The 18,856-nt window shown below is 35.3% G+C and overlaps 1 protein-coding gene across 4 annotated transcripts in view; it reads right to left on the minus strand.

Moving 5' to 3' along the window:
* Positions 1-18,856, minus strand: part of KIAA1328 (KIAA1328 ortholog) — a 374,054-nt gene that overhangs the window by 130,535 nt on the left and 224,663 nt on the right. For all 4 annotated transcript variants that reach the window (XM_057526538.1, XM_007180910.2, XM_057526537.1 and 1 more), the window contains one exon: positions 17,579-18,252. In XM_057526538.1, coding sequence (XP_057382521.1) covers positions 17,579-18,252 — 674 coding nt within the window. The remainder of the gene's footprint in view (positions 1-17,578; positions 18,253-18,856) is intronic.

Consider the following 18,856-nt stretch of genomic DNA (forward strand, 5'->3'; position numbering starts at 1 on the left):
AGCGGGGGCCACTCTTCATCGCGGTGCACGGGCCTCTCACTATCGTGGCCTCTCTTGTTGCGGAGCACAGGCTCCAGACGCACAGGCTCAGTACTTGTGGCTCACGGGCCTAGTTGCTCCACGGCATGTGGGATCTTCCCAGACCAGGGCTCGAACCCATGTTCCCTGCATTGGCACGCAGACTCTCAACCACTGCGCCACCAGGAAAGCCCCCTTAGTTTTTTATTATTCCAGTCACACAGGTCCATAATCTTTGGCCTGAGAGTTAAACCCTTTCATAATCTAATCTAATTTACTAATGTAATCTTTGGTTTCATTTTCCCTAACTCTTCTGGTCATACTAAAGCATACTTACTGCTGTGCCTCATTGTGTGATTTCCTTCCTTTACTCAGACTGTTTCCATGTCTTCCCCCATCAGAAACACACACACACACACACACACACACACACACACCTATATATATCCCATAGCCTATCAAAATTCTACCCTATATTTTAGGACTTATCTTAAATATTACCTCTTCGAAAAACCTTTTTCTTAATTGCTTTGTATTTCTTTCATAGCTCTTCTGTTCTTTATAGATGATAAATATTTGTATATTTGCCTTACTCTACTGTTAGGGGCTTCTTGCATTTCCTACAGTATTTAGCAAGTCAGATTTTAAAAAATAATAGGTGTTTAATAAACTTTTTGTTGAATTGCTCATTATTATATGAAAATACAAAAATGGTCATATTTTTAGAAATCTGCAGATTTACAAAACTAATGTTAGTTTATAAGGGTCATCTTTGCATAGCTGACAAACATCAAGCAAACTAAAAAACAAACCAGAGAACCTATAAGCAATCAGAATTGCTAGTGACTTTTAAAGTCATTACCATATTTCATGTGATAGTTACCTTCCAATGGTTTGGCTCAGCTGTGCTCTACTATTTGCTCATATTTGTCATTAAGGCCTCACATATTATTTATTCTCATTTTATAGCATTAATGCAGGAAAGCAGCAATGTAAGCTCCCTTGACTGTGATTCTTCCCACAGATAATAGAAAATAAATTGCAATTAGATTTTGTTAATTGTATATAATTAACTCAAAATGAGCTGTTAATTATAAAAAATATGTTTTTCACTTCCTCATTATCTCATTTATTTTAGTTCCAAATTCTTAATGCCTCACTTGAGTAATTTAATATTTTAAATACACAGAGTATTTTTAATACTGAGATAATTTAAATTTCCAAATAAAGAAAATTCAGCTTAAAATTAAATTTTATCTAGGGAGTTCTACTGGCAAAATCAAAGAGCCTGCAAGGTAAAAAAAGGTCATTTCCCGTAACAATTCTTGATTACATTTTTTAAAGTCAGCAGACATTTTCATTTAAATAATTCTACAAAGCCTGCTCAAGGCTGTACACTATTCTCCCTGGACTCATCTCTACCTCTTTCTTGGGTTTGGCTATCATTTCCATAGCCAAATGAATCAAGAAGACAAATGAACTCATTGTCTATACTTCTTTTAATCTCACGTTAGATTAAATAACTTAAGGGCTGCTGAGTGACAATTCTTGGCTTCCCAATGACTGTCAGACTTCGGAAACAGTTGCCAGAGTTTCTTCAAACCCTTATACTATATATTAAGATTTTAAAAGATCTATGATCTTATCGAAGGCATATTAGGGAAGATTTTTTTTGGAAGCAGTGCATAGTCTTACCTTACTTTTGTCATAATTATTTGAATGTAGGACATGCATGCCCAGATGCACTAAAGTTTAAAGCATGTCCATCTCTTAGATTGGAGCACTAGTTTCTAAAGCATTTAATACATCTACCTGACTAACAGTGATGAAAACTTTCATAAATTGCAAGTGTGAGTATGAACTGCTATAACCTTTTGGAAAAGAAAGTTAGCATGGATTATTATAATTGTAAATTACATAAAATAGCCTTATGTAAAAATAGCCTTTGACCTAGCAATTTCATTTTTGGAAATTTATCCTAAAAAAATAAAAGTACCAGAACACAAGAATGTAAGTACAGTCATGCTTATTATAGCATTCTGTGCAGTGGTAAAGAACTTGAAACAATATCAATGTCTGACAATAGAAGTGCTGAAATACTTACAGTGTATATTATTTCATGTTTCTATAGAAACCAGGAATGATTATCCATTTATAGGAAATAAGTTAGTATTTGTATTAACTTTGTATTGCCAGTATAACAAACTACCACAAATTTAGCGACTTAAACAACACAAATTTATTATCCTATAGTTCTGTAGGTCAGAAGTCTGACACAGGTCTCACTGGGTGAACACTGAGGTGTTGGCGGGGCTATGTTCCTTTCTGGAGGCTGTAGGGGAGGATCTGTTTCCTTGCTCATTCAGGCTGTTGGCAGAATTCCGTTCCTTGCAGTTTGAGGACTGAGATTCCCATTTCCTTGCAGGCCAGCAGATGAGGACAATTCCAAACTTCTAGAAGCTACTTATATCCCTTGGCGGGTCATACATCCTTCCTCCATCTTCAGAGCCAGAAAAGGCAGGTTGAGGCATTCTCATGCTTCAAATCTCTCCTCCTCCTTTGTCTTATCTCTCTGACACAGCAAGGGAAGGTTCTTCATTTTTCAGAACTCATGTGATTAGACTGAGCCCATACAGATAACCCAGGATAATCTCCCTCTCTCAAGGTCTGTTCCCTTGATCATAACTGCAAAGTCCCTTAGCCACATAAGGTAACATATTCAGAAGTTCCAGGGATTAGAACATCTATGTCTCTGAGGGACAATTATTCTGCTTACCACAGTTCTACATCTAAGAACCTGACAAATGACCATTAAAGCACCATTAAGTGGAATAAAAAAAGATTAACAAGTAATGTGTTCAGTTTGATCTCAAATGTATGTACATGTTTATATACATGTAAGCATAAAAAAAGTATAGAAAGATAAACATCAGGGTGCTAACACTAATTCCACCAAAACAGGATAGGGAACAGGACAGTGAATGAAAGATGACTGATCTTTTCTTAATGTGTCTTTGAATGTCTTACTTTTTACAAGTGTTTTTCTTTTGAAATTTAGAAAAAGTTTAATTAAAAATAAGGTGAATTATAAGACAAGATATATAATATAAACATATATCACATGTTCATAAAAAAATAAGACCTAGAAGTTACAACCTAAGATTACCTCTAGATGATATTATGGGTATGCTTCATTTTCTTTTGGCTTACCAGAATTTTATATATTTTTCCTACCATAAGCAAGCAAGTAAATATATGAAGATATAGGTAACTATGAGTAGCACTAAGTAAGAAATTATTTTAAGTTAAAAACATATATAATAAAAAGTTCTTACACATCAACTAAAGAAGGAATATAATACCCATACATAGAAAATGTGGATATAGTCAGGAAATAAAAATTCTACAAAGAAACATAAAGGGTTAATAAATATACAGAAAAATATTCAGCTTAACTGAATATTGAATAATTGCAAATTACAATAAGATTCCATTTTTGTACCTATTAAACTCCCAAATATTGCTTAATTATACAGATCAACATTGGAGAGCCAATTTACATGGTTGATTGAAAACAAACCACTATTCTTTTATGGCACCTCTCAAATAATTGTAAAAGGATAAAAAAAGACATAAAACAATGTGGTTGCAGAAAAATAAAGAGGAAAGAACAACAAACAAGAGATGTTGCAAAATTTAAAAAGCCTGGAAATAAGACATATAAGTTCAAACTCAATTAACCAACCCGAAAAATCAAAACTGAAATATTGGCTGGCTGAAATGGAGGAGGGTGTTAAGCTGAAACATGCCAGAGAACTCCTGACAGGCTCAGAGATTGAAGGAACCAAGTAGGGCTGCACATGGGAATGAAAGTATGGCTGGCTGGAAGTATGTATAGCAGTAAAAATCCAAGATACCCTCCTCTATCTCCAGAGCCAGTCAACTATCTCTTTCCATCTTGTAAGATTGGAGGCTTATTTCCCTAGAGTGGTTGAATCAGACTGACTCTGGTCTTAGGGGTCTAAAATACAGCTGAGGGCAGAAATACCATAGAGTTAAAAGGGGTATTAAGTAAAAGCCTACATAATGAGCGATGGGTCTCATTCCTCTTCCTCCACTGAGCTCCCCACATTAGCAGCCAAGCTTATATAATGCTCCCATTCTCTCTTCCCAACCAGACAGAAGGTTTATGCCTAGGAAAATTGATCACCTAACAGAAAAGACCCACCAATACTAACAGGAGGGGAGTCCCAGGGTCCCTACATAATCACCCCGCAATGAAGTCTATCAGTTGACAAGCCCTGCTTATATATACTGAGAACTTTCAATAGCTTTTCACCATTTTGTTTGCAAATATAAGTATATCATCAGACATTTGTGGAAAAAGGAAACTTGAACTTGGTGAAAATAGACAACGACTGTAAAAAAATAGAAACTTTAAAAACTGTTATTAATAACCTCAGAGATAAGAAAAAATATTGCAATAAGCATGGGTTCTCATATTTTTTAATTTACAGAATAAAATTTTCTTGGAAATTATAGCAGTAAAAAATTTAACAGAAGGGTTAAAAAAATAAAGTTCAGGAAGTCTTCTAGAAAGTAGGAAAAAAAGACAGATAAGAAAAATAAGAGAAAAAATAAGAAAATGAGAGATTCCAAGAGATTCAACATCTGGCTAATAGCATAATGAATGAAAAAAGGCCCAACTGATGCACGTCGGCAATAATTTTTACAACAATGCAGAGAAAGATAAGATTCTTATAGTGTCCGTGGAAAATGGGTCACATAAAAAAGATAAAGAACTCCCTCTTGTGAGAGCACCAGAATCACAACTAACTGCTGAACAATCATTGACAGGAAGACACTGGAACTCACCAAAAAAGATACTCCACATCCAAAGACAAAGGTAGGAGGGGCACAATCACAATAAAATCAAATCCCATAACCGCTGGGTGGGTGACTCACAAACTGGAGAACAATTATACCACAGAAGCCCACCCACTGGAGTGAAGGTTCTGAGCCCCACGTCAGGCTTCCCAACCTGGGGCTCTGGCAACGGAAGTGGGAATTCCCAGAGAATCAGACTTTGAAGGCTAGAGGGATTTGATTGCAGGACTTCAACAGGACTGGGGAAACAGAGACTCCACTCTTGGAGGGCACACACAAAGTAGTGCGCCAATCAGGACCCAGGGGAAGGAGCAGTCATGCCATAGGAGACTGAACCAGACCTAGCTGCTAGTGTTGGAGGGTTTCCTACAGAGGTGGGGGGTGGCTGTGGCTCACTGCGGGGACAAGGACACTGGCAGTAGAAGTTCTGGGAACTACTCGTTGGCATGAGCCCTCCTGGAGTCCAACATTAGCCCCACCAAAGAGCCTGTAGCCTGCAGTGCTGGGTCCCCTTAGCTCAAACAACCAACAGGGAGGGAACTCAGACCCACCCATCACCAGACAAGCGGATTAAAGTTTTACTGAGCTCTGCCCACCAGAGAAACAGTCAGCTCTACCCACCACCAGTCCCTCCCATCCGGAAGATTGCACAAGCCTCTTAGATAGCCTCATCCACCAGAGGGCAGACAGCAGTAGCAAGAACTACAATCCTGCAGCCTGTGGAACGAAAACCACATTCACAGAAAGATAGACAAGATGAAAAGACAGAGGGCTATGTACCAGATGAAGGAACAAGATAAAACCCCAGAAAAACAACTAAATGAAGTGGAGATAGGCAACTGTCTAGAAAAAGAATTCAGAATAATGATAGGGAAGACGATCCAGGACCTCAGAAAAGGAATGGAGGAAAAGATCGAGAAGATGTAAGAAATGTTTAACAAAGATCTAGAAGAATTAAAGAACAAACAGCTAGAAGAATAAAAGAGCAAACAAACACGGATGAACAATACAATAACTGAAATGAAAAATACACTACAAGGAATCAATAGCAGAATAACTGAGGCAGAAGAACGGATAAGTGACCCGGAAGACAGAATGGTGGAATTCACTGCTGCAGAAGAGAATAAAGAAAAAAGAATGGAAAGAAATGAAGACACCTTAAGAGGCCTCTGGGACAACATTAAATGCACCAACATTCGCATTATAGAGGTCCCAGAAGGAGAAGAGAGAGAGAAAGGACCTGAGAAAATATCTGACGAGATTACAGTCGAAAACTTCCCTAACATGGGAAAGGAAATAGCCACCCAAGTCCAGGAAACGCAGAGAGTCTCATACAGGATAAACCCAAGGAGAAACACGGCAAGACACACAGTAATCAAACTGAAAAAAATTAAAGACAAAGAAAAATTATTAAAAGCAACAAGGGAAAAACGAGAAATAACATACAAGGGAACTCCCATAAGGTTAATAGCTGATTTTTTCAGCAGAAACTCTACAAGCTAGAAGGGAGTGGCACAATACATTTAAAGTGATGAAAGGGAATAACCTACAATCAAGATTACTCTACCCAGCAAGGATCTCATTCAGATTCAACAGAGAAATCAAGAGCTATACAGACAAGCAAAAGTTAAGAGAATTCAGCACCACCAAACCAGCTTTATGACAAATGCTAAAGGAACTTCTCTAAGCGGGAAACACAAGAGAAGAAAAGGGCCTACAAAAATAAACCAAAAACAGTTAAGATAATGTTCACAGGAACATATATATCAATAATTACCTTAAATGTGAATGGATTAAATGCTCCAACCAAAAGACACAGGCTGCCTGAATGGATACAAAAACAAGACCCACATATATGCTATCTAGAAGAGACCCACTTCAGACTTAGGGACACATACAGACTGACAGTGAGGGGATGGAAAAAGATATTCCATGAAAATGGAAATCAAAAGAAAGCTGGAGCAGCAATACTCATATCAGATAAAACAGACTTTAAAATAAAGAAAGTTACAAGAGACAAGGAAGGACACTACATAATGATCAAGGGATCAATCCAAGAAGAAGATATAACAATTCTAAATATATATGGACCCAACATAGGAGCACCCCAATAAGGCAAATGCTAACAGCTATAAAAGAGGAAATCGACAGTAACACAATAATAGTGGGGGACTTTAACACCTCACATACACCAATGGACAGATCATCCAGACATAAAATTAATAATAAGGAAACACAAGCTTTAAATGACACAATAGACCAGAGAGATTTAATTGATATTTATAGGACATTCCATCTGAAAACAGCAGATTACACTTTCTTCTCAAGTGCACACGGAACATTCTCCAGGATAGATCACATCTTGGGTCATAAATCAAGCCTTGGTAAATTTAAGAAAAATGAAATCATATCAAGTGTCTTTTCTGACCACAATGCTATGAGATTAGAAATAAATTATGTGGAAAAAAACATGAAAAACACAAACACATGGAGGCTAAACAATAACCAAGAGATCACTGAAGAAATCAAAGAGGAAATCAAAAAATACCTAGAGACAAATGACAACGAAAACATGACGATCCAAAACCTATGGGATGCAGTAAAAGTAGTTCTAAGAGGGAAGTTTATAGCAATACAATCCTACCTCAAGAAACAAGAAAAATCTCAAATAAACAATCTAACCTTACACCTAAAGGAACTAGAGAAAGAAGAACAAACAAAACCCAAAGTTAGTAGAAGGAAAGAAATCATAACGATCAGAGCAGAAATAAATTAAATAGAAACAAAGAAAATAATAGCAAAGATTAATAAAACTAAAAGCTGGTTCTTTGAGAAGATAAACAAAATTGATACACCTTTAGCCAGACTCATCAAGAAAAAGAGGGAGAGGACTCAAATCAATAAAATTAGAAATGAGAAAGGAGAAGTTACAATGGACACTGCAGAAATACAAAGCATCCTAAGAGACTACTACAAGCAACTCTATGCCAATAAAATGGACAACCTGGAAGAAATGGACAAATTCTTAGACAGGTATAACCTTGCAAGGCTGAACCAGGGAGAAATAGAAAATATGAACAGACCAATCACAAGTAATGAAATTGAGACTGTGATTAAAAATCTCCCAACAAACAAAAGTCCAGGACCAGATGGCTTCACAGGCGAATTCTACCAAACATTTAGAGAAGAGCTAACACCCATCCTTCTCAAACTCTTCCAAAAAATTGCAGACGGATGAACACTCCCAAACTCATTCTACGAGGCCACCATCACCCTGATACCAAAACCAGACAAAGTTACTACAGAAAAAGAAAACTATAGACCAATATCACTGATGAATATAGATGCAAAAATCCTCAGCAAAATACTAGCAAACAGAATCCAACAACACATTAAAAGGATCATACACCATGATCAAGTGGGATTTATCCCAGGGAGGCAAGAATTCTTCAATACATGCAAATCAATCAATATGATATACCATATTAACAAACTGAAGAATAAAAACCATATAATCATCTCAATAGATGCAGAAAAAACTTTTGACACAATTGAACACTGATTTATGATAAAAACTCTCCAGAAAGTGGGCACAGAGGGAAACTACCTCAACATATGACAAACCCACAGCAAACATCATTCTCAATGGTGAAAACTGAAAGACTTTCCTCTAAGATCAGGAACAAGACAAAGATGTCCACTCTTGCCACTATTACTCAACATAGTTTTGGAAGTCCTAGCCATGGCTATCAGAGAAGAAAAGAAATAAAAGGAATAGAAATTGGAAAACAAGAAGTAAAACTGTCACTGTTTGCAGATGACATGATACCATACATAGATAATCCTAAAGAGGCCACCAGAAAACTACTAGAGCTAATCAATGAATTTGGTAAAGTTGCAGGATACAAATTCTCTTGCATTCCTGTACACTAACAACGAAAGATCAGAAAGAGAAATTAAGGAAACAATCCCATTCACCACTGCAACAAAAAGAATAAAATACCTAGGAATTAACCTAACTAAGGAGGTAAAAGACCTGTACTCAGAAAACGATAAGACACTGATGAAAGAAATCAAAGATGACACAAACAGATGGAGAGATATACCATGTTCTTGGATTGGAAGAATCAATATTGTGAAAATGACTACACTACCCAAAGCAATCTACAGATTCAATGCAATCCCTCTCAAATTACCAATGGCATTTTTTACAGAACTAGAACAAAAAAATCTTAAAATTTGTATGGAGACACAAAAGACCCTGAATAACCAAAGCAATCTTGAGGTAAAAAAAACAGAGCTGGAGGAATCAGACTCCCTAACTTCAGTAATCAAGACAATATGGTACTGGCACAAAAACAGGAATATAGATCAATGGAACAGGATAGAAAGCCCAGAGATAAACCCACACACCTATGGTCAACTAATCTATGACAAAGGAGGCAAGGGTATACAATGGAGAAAAGACAGTCTCTTCAATAAGTGGTGCTGGGAAAACTGGGCAGTTACATGTAAAAGAATGAAATTACAACACTTCCTAACACCACACACAAAAATAAACTGAAAATGGATTAAAGGCATAAGTGTAAGACTGGACACTATAAAACTCTTAGAGGGAAACATAGGAAGAACACTCTTTGACATAAGTCACAGCAAGATCTTTTGTGACCCACCTCCTAGGGTAATGGAAATAAAAACAAAAATAAATGACTGGCACCTAATGAAACTTAAAAGCTTTTTCACAGCAAAGGAAACTATAAACAAGATGAAAAGACAATGCTCAGAATGGGAGGAAATATCTGAAAATCAATCAATGGACAAGGGATTAATCTCCAAAATATATAAACAGCTCATGCAGTTCAACATTAAAAAAACAAACAACCCAGTCAAAAAATGGGCAGCAGACCTAAATAGACATTTCTCCAAAGAAGACATACAGATGGCCAAGAAGCACATGAAAAGATGCTCAACATCACTAATTATTAGAGAAATGCAAATCAAAACTACAATGGGGTATCACCTCACACCACTTAGAATGGGCATCATCAGAAAATCTACAAACAACAAATGCTGGAGAGGGTGTGGAGAAAAGGGAATCCTCTTGCACTGTTGGTAGGAATGTAAATTGATACAGCCACTATGGAGAACAGTATGGAGGTTTCTTAAAAACCTAAAATAGGATTACCATATGACCCACTACTGGGCATATACCCAGAGAAAACCAGAATTCAAAAAGACACATGCACCTCAATGTTCTTTGCAGCACTATTTACAATAGCCAGGTCATGGCAGCAACCTAAATGCCCATCGACAGACAAATGGATAAAGAAGATGTGGTACATATATACAGTGGAATATTACTCAGCCACAAAAAGAAACAAAACTGGGTCATTTGTAGAGATGTGGATGAACCTAGAGACTGTCATACTGAGTGAAGTAAGTCAGACAGAGAAAGACAAATATCATAGGATATTGCTTATATGTGGAATCTAAAAAAAAGGGTACAAATCAACTTATCTACAAAAGAGAAATAGAGTGACAGATGTAGAAAACAAACTTATGGTTAGCAGTGGTTAGGGGAAGGGATAAATTGGGAGACTGGGACTGACATATACTATATGTCAGATTTATACTAGATTACTATATATAAAACAGATAACTAATAAGGACCTGCTGTATAGCGCAGGGAACTCTACTCAATAGTCTGTAATGGCCTATATGGGGAAAGAGCTTAAAAAAGACTGGAGATATATATATATATATATATATATATATATATATATATATATATATATATATATATATATATATATATATATATATATATATAACTGATTCACTTTGCTGTACACCTGAAACTAACACAACATTGTAAATCAACTAGACTCCAATAAAAATTTAAGAAATAAAATAAAAATAATATTAACAGAAAAAAAAGAAAGAAAGAAAGAAAGAAAAGATACGTGTACTCCAATATTCATTGCAGCACTATTTACAATAGCCAAGACATGGAAGCTACCTAAATGCCCATCGACAGATGAATGGATAAAGAAAATGTGGTGTGTGTATGTATGTGTGTCTGTATATATATATATATATATATATATATATATACAGACACACATACATATACATATATACATATATGTATATAATGGAATATTACTTAGCCATAAAAAAGAATAAAATTCTTTTTATTTACAGCAATGTGAATGGACCTGGAGATTATCATTCTGAGTGAAGTAAGTCAGACAGAGAAATACAAATGTCCTATGATATCACTTGTATGTGGAATCTAAAAAATGATACAAATGAACTTATTTACAAAACAGAAATAGACTAACAGACATAGAATAGAAACTTATGATTATCAAAGGGGAAAGGTGATAGGGATGGATAAATTAGGAATTTGGGAGTAACATATACATAGTACTATATATAAAATAGATAAACAACAAGGACCTACTGTATAGCACAGGGACTATACTCAATATCTTGTAATAATCTACATGGGAAAAGAATCTTTAAAAGAATATATATATATATATATATATATATATATATATATATATATATATCTGAATCACTTTGCTGTACACCTGAAACTAACATAACATTGTAAATCAACTATACTTCAATAAAAATAAATTCGTTTTATTTATTAAAGAGACAAATACTGTATGATTCCAGTTATATGAGGTATCTAGAATATCAAAGCATAGAGACAAAATAAAATGGTGGTTGCCAGGGGCTGGAGGTAAGAGGAAATGAAGAGTAGTTATTAATGGGCACAGAGTTTCAGTTTTGTAGGATAAAAGAGTTCTGGAGATTGGTTTCACAACACTGTAAATATGTTTACTATTATTGAATAGTATACTAAAAAACGGTTGAGATGGTAAATTTTATGTTATGTGTATTTTACCACAATTTTAAAAATTAATTATGGCAGAATTGTGCTAAAATAAGAATTCTTGGGTTCTGCTCCTGATAATGGCTGAGTAGCTCCTATAGAATCAAATCTCCTACATGTAACAACTATAAACTCTGGGAGGAAAAAAATAACTTGAACACACTGAAAAGTGGCCAAAAGCAAGCAGAAACTGTAAGAGGATTAGCACTTAAAAGAAAACAGTGGCACTGGAAGAGTTCCCAATTTTTTTTAATGGCTTTTAGCTGAAAGTAGGCTTAAAGAACCAGAGGATAGAGTCTAGGCTGACCAAAGTAGCTAAAAAGGGAAAAATCTTGGAGTGGAGAGAGAGAAAGAGGAAAGCCTCAAATTCTGTACAACAACCCTGCCAGTTTGGGCTGACCCCTGAACTACACATGAACAGGGCAGACTCAAGCAACCTAATTAAAATTAAAATAACTCAATAGCGATTATCACTGCCACTTACTCCAGGAAGATAGAGCTTGGAATCTGAGTTCAGTTACCTTAACTGCCCACTAGCACACAGAAAATTAACATTGTTCAGAGAAATACAGGCATACCTTGAAGACGCTGTAGTTTTGGTTCCAGACCACCACAATGAAGTGAATATTGCGATAAAAGGAGTCACACAAATTGTTTGGTTTCCCAGTGCATATAAAAGTTATGTTTACACTATATTGTAGTCTATTAAATGTGCAATAGCATTATGTCTAAAAAAAAAAACCTTAATTAAAAAATACTTTATTGCTAAAAGATGCTAACCATCATCTGAGCTTTCAGCAAGTCATAATCTTTTTGCAACAGTAAAATCAAAGATCACTGATCACTATAACAAAAATAATAATAATGATAGTAACAACAATAATAATAATGTTAGAAATATTGTAAGGATTAGGAAAATGTAGCACGGAGATACAAAGTGAGCAAATGCTGTTGGAAAAATGGTGCCGATAGACTTGCTCAACACAAGGTTGCCACAAGCCTTCAATTTGTAAAAACCACAATTATTTGTGAAGCATGATAAAGTGAAGCATAATAAAATGAGATATACCTATATAACTGAATTCTAGAGTTACTCACAATGATCAGGAAACAATCCAAAATTACTAAACACACAAAGAAAAAGAAGAACGTGACCAACACTCAAAAGAAAAGTCAATTACTGGAGACAAACCCCAAGATGAACCAGGTGTTAGAATTAGCAGACAAGGATTTTAAAGGAAAAAACACACCTGTAACGAATAAAATAGAAAATTTTAACAGAGAAATAGAAATTATAACAAAGATCCAAATGGAAATTCTAAAAACAAAAAAAGCCAATATCTGAAATTAAAAAAAAATCATTGTATGGGCTTAACAGCAGATTAGAAATAACAGAAGAGAGTTGATGAATCTGAGGATAGATCAATAGAAATTATTCTATATGAAGAATAAAGAAAAATAGATTTTAAAAAATTACCAAAGAGCCAGGGACCTGTGGGACAAAAACTAAAGCTCTAATATACATGTAAACAGAGTTCCAAAAGGAGAGGATAAAGAGAATAGGGAAAAAATATATTTGAAAAAATACTGGCCAAAAATTCTTTATATTTCACGAAAACAGCATTCTCAAACATTGATTTTGGGGGTGTAAACTGATTTAACTTTTTATGAAAAGCAATTTGGCAATGTGAATCAAGAATTTTGAAAGGATTTATATGTACTTTAAGCTAGTAATTCTGCTTACAGGAATCTATTCCTAGGAAATAGGTAAAGTTAAAAATGTATGTACAGAAATGTTCCTCAAAGCATAATTTATTGTATAATAGTAAAACCTTATATTATCCAATAACAGGCTTATTGATAAATATTGAGTAATAGTTGTCACACAATAAATATGCGTGTGTATGTTTGTGTGTGTGTATGTGTGTGTATCTCACATCTTCTTTATCCATTCATCTGTCAATAGACACTTAGGTTGTTTCCATATCTTGGCTATTGTGATTAATGCAGCAATGAACATGGAAGTGCAGACATCTCTTTAAGATACAAATTTCATTTCCTTAAGATAAATACCCAGTTGCTAGATCATATGGTAGTTCTATTTTTAAATTTTTGAGGATCTTCCAGACTGTTTTCCATAATGACTGTACCACTTTACATTCTCACCAAGAATATATAGGGATTCCCATTTCTCCATATCCTCACCAACAACTGTTGTATCTTGTCTTTTTGATAATAGCCATTCTAACAGGTATGAGGTGATATCTCATTGTAGTTTTGATTTGCATTTCCCTGATGATTAGTGATACTGAGCATCTTTTCATGTACCTGTTAGTCATCTGTATGCCTTCTTTGGGAAAATGTCTATTCACATCCCCTGTTCATTTTTTAATTGGATTGTTTGTTTTTTTGCTATTGAATTATATACGTTCTTTATATATTCTTTATATATTTATTTATAAATATTATTCAGCCAGAAAAAAGAAGGAAATCCTGCCATTTGCAACAGAATGCATGAACCTAGAGGACACTGTGTTCAGTGAACATACCAAAATATGTGAGACTAACAAACAGTGCTGAAAGGGAAATTTATGGCACTAAATGCTTCCAGTAAAAAAGAAAAGTATCAAATCAATAATCTAAGCTCCCACCTTAAGACAGAAAAAAAGAACAAGATAAATCCAAAGCAAGCAGAAATAAGGGAAAAATAAAGAAATGAATGAAATAAATAAATGAGACCCGTATTATCATGATACCAAAACCAAAGACAGTATAAAAAAAGAAAACTACAGACCAATATCCCTCATACATATTGATGTAAATATCCTTAACAAAATATTAGTAAATAGAAGTTTGTAGTATATAAAAAGTATTACACACTATGACCAAGGAGATTTATTCCAGGGATACAATGCTAGGTCAATACTAAAAAAAACAGTCAATGCAACCCACCATATTGGCAGGCTAAGAAAGAAAAATCACACAATCACGTCAATTAACACATAAAAGGTATTTGACAGAATTCAACAGTCATCATGAAAACTTTATATAATCTACAATAAAAATAAAAAATCAAACTTTATCAAAATTGAAAACTTTTGCTTTGTGAAAGATCCTTTTTGAGACTGAAAAGACAGGCTACAGACCAGGAGAAAATACTTGCAATCTACCTATCTGACAAAAGACTTATATCCTTTGAATATATAAGGAACTCTCAAAACTCAACAGGAAAACAATTCAAACAATCCAGTTGGAATATGGCAAGAGATATTAAAGGGACAATTTACCCAAAAGGATGGAAGGAGGGCAAACTAGCAAATGAAAAGATATTCAATATCACTAGCCATTAGCAAAATGCAAACTAAGACGACAATGAAGTATCACTACACACAGATTAGAACACGTCAAATAAAAACCTGTGACACTATCTAATGCCGGCAAGGATGTGGAGAAATGATCTTTCATACGTTACTGGTAGAAAAGTATTTTAAACTAAATGTGGTATAAGCTAAGTATGATCTTATCATAAGATTTAGCAATCTTACTCCTAGTTTTCATTTGTAGAAACAAAAACCTTAGGCCACACAAAAACTTGCATTAGAATACCTAGCGGCTCTATTTGTAGCAGAAAAAAACTGAAAACAACCAATTGTCCTTTAACAGATAAATGGTTGAACAAATCATGGTATATCCATATCGTGGAATAGTACTCAGAAATCAAAAGGTACAGTATATGCAACAACCTAGATGGATGTCAAGAACATTATGCTGAATGAGAAAAGCCAATATCAAAATTTCACATACTGTATAATTCCATTTATATAACATTTTCAAAATAACAAAATTATAGAAATAGACAACAGATTAGGAGTCTCCAGGGGTTAGGGATGGGGGGGTGCAGAGAGTGACTCTAACAGAAGAGTACAAAGGAAATCTTGGTGGTGCTGAAATAGTCCTGTATTTTGATTGTGGTGGTGGTTACACAAATCCACACATGTGATAAAATGGCATAGAAATACACATACACACTGTACCAATGTTAATTTACTAGTTTTGATAATATATTACAGTTGTATAAGATGTAGTCATTGGGAGAAGCTGGGTGAAGGGTACATGGAACCTCTCCATACTATTTTTGCAACTTCTATCAATCTAAATATAATTATTTCAAAATAAAAAGTTTTTTAAAATCTCTATACATATGCATAAACGTTTACAATTTATATACACACAAAACTTGTTCAAAATCTGTTTTCATAGCTCTTTCATCTAAGCTAGGGTGATCAAGAGAACAAGAAAGACTTTATTATCATTTATGCAGCACTACTTGAACACAAAATGCTGTTCAAATGAACATGATGCCTAATCTAAAATTATCCATTCTCCCCTGCTAGACTGTGACGTCTTCAAAGACCGCATTTGAAAATTCTTTTACCTATCCCAAGTACCTAGAACCATTCCTCACATAACATAGGCATTCGATAAATGTTTGTTGAATGAAGTTCTCAGGAGGGAGAGACTACACATTAACTGGAGGATTAGAGATTGGGGTCATAAAATTGAAGCAACATTTCAGCCTTTAGTTACAATCATGTTACAAGAGGCTTCATTTTTACTTCCTTTAAAAGCCTCCAGGTTTCAACAACGAAGAATAAAACTGTCTGATTATGAAGGAAGAGAAAGAGGAAGACCACCTTTGCTTCCTAGAAGAGTCAGTATTACACTGAAGGAAAAATGTCAAGATGGAACTTTCAAAGAAATTAGAATTTAAAAAATGTTAGGCAAGATCTAAAAATGAAACAAAATTAACTCCAAGAAGTAAAACAAAATAACACTAGTATTAAGTCTGTCTGTATAGGATCTATGTGTCTAAGAATGCATACAAAGGGGAAATGGTATATTTGACCAAGGAGGAAACGGCAGGGAAAGACACGCACACACACACACACACACACACACACACACACACACACACACACAATTCCCTATGAAAACTTGAAACTTACTTTTTAAAAAAGACATAAAGGCCATATTTTCTTGTGTTTAAAATACAATTGTGTCTGATTTATTACTATTTTTAAACTAAGGTAACAAACTTTATGACTCTGCATGTAAAACTATGCTGAACACTACATGATATAAAACAGGACTTTAGCTTTTGAAACATTGTCCTTAGGGAAAAATTGTCAGAGGAAGAACAGTTTAAATGTGGGTAAGTGTATAAGAACTGGTTATTGAACAGGCTATGCTTCATGACCAGAAAAGACTGAATTTAGAAGGTTCCCATCATTTGTTGCATGGAATGATGACAGCCAGCCACACTTTGGTCTGACTTCACATCCTGAAATCTCAAGCTTTTACTTAATGGTAATATTCTCTACAATGACATCAAACAGCAGAGGATTTTGTGTAATGGTAATATTTTAAAATACTGGCTTTCGAATCCAGCAAAAATTAGACTGGACTGCTGAGAAGTAGATATTCTAAGCTAACATTTTGGAAGACAAGGTAATCTTTCAAGTCTTCCCTGAAAGACAGTGCAATTTACTTGGAAGTCATAGCTGGTGTGCATCTTGAGCAAACCAAGGTCCCGAGGAACTTCTGTTCCTACACATCTGTTACAGTAACACAGCTGCCATTTTATACTGTGTTCTCCAAGCTATAGATACTTTGTTCTCCAAGCTACAGATACTGTGTTCTCCAAGCTACAGATACTGGGTTCTCCAAGCTACAGACACTGCTGAAAGAACAGGGAGGACTCACCAGTTATAGTCCAGTCGAGACTGCTGCAGCTGCTGCTGTTTTAGGAGTAGTTTTGTCTCCTGCTGGGCCAGTAGATGCTGAAGGCGTTCCTTTTCAATTTCCAGCTCCATTTTCTGAAGCATGAGTTGCTGCCTTCTATCTTCTGAGAGCTGCTTTTTGACATCAGTTTCACTAGGCTGCAGTGCCCCTTGGCCATGCATCAGAGATGCCCAGGAAAGCCCACAATACCTGCATGATTCCAGATGTGTCTTGGAATACTGAGGGACCATGTTTGTCGGATGGCTCTCATGAACATGATCCGCATTTTCAGAAAGTCTATGACCACAGCACCGACTAGATGGAGTAGCCTTAGGGTGTTGGCATTCCTTCATCTTCACTTCCTCTGGTGGAACTTTCTCTGTAACGACTGCATCTACTAGCTTTTTCCCTGGGGATCCATAATTACATGTTCTGGTCTCTGATGGCACCTTGTCCACATCCTCTTTGGGATAATGAAGGGCTGCTGGTTTCGAAGAATTATTCCTAAATTCCTCAAGGAATTCTGAAGCTGAGTCCTGATTTGCAGACTTAGGCCTTTGCTTGGTTTGAGTGTGGGTTTGTGGTATGGCTGCCCTCAAGTAGGAACCATCCAGTTCCACAGATGAAGACCAGAGAGTGCTCTTCCTATTGGATACCTAAAAGGAACCGCAAGATCAGTTGTCAAATAAGAGCACAACAGAAGGAGTTCTTTTGACTTTTCAGAAATCAGCGATATATGTTTGCCAAGACAAAGCTGTGTTTTTGTCTTCTTCATTAATAAATGATAGTATTCACGTAGCTAAACAGACATGTGCCATAAAGCTAATCTCAGTTTCAAACAACCTACATTTCAGTAAATCCACAAGGATGAGAAAAAGAAAGAGTTGCCACTCGCTGCTTAAGCAAGATTTCAGGAATTGCAAATAATGAGGGGTATATAGCATCAACTTTGAGGAGAAGAAAAACATTGAACGTTAATGCCTTAAAGTGTTTAATTTTGAATACTAAGCCAAGAAAGAAATCCATTCAGCCACCTTAAATATCCTTTGATTGGCCATTACACAGCATGAGATTTGATGTAGAACATTTCACCTTATACTGAACAGGATGTTAGTTACTGCTGGAAATTTGATGAGTTCTTATAAATATCTTTACAGCACACACATAAAACCAACCACTTTCCACAAAATATGATTCTAATCAAAAGCAGTTATTTAAATACAAAACATATTTAATTTCAGCTGTAAACATAAGTGATTT

Source organism: Balaenoptera acutorostrata, chromosome 13 (genome assembly GCF_949987535.1).
Source record: "Balaenoptera acutorostrata chromosome 13, mBalAcu1.1, whole genome shotgun sequence".
NCBI lineage: Eukaryota > Metazoa > Chordata > Mammalia > Artiodactyla > Balaenopteridae > Balaenoptera > Balaenoptera acutorostrata.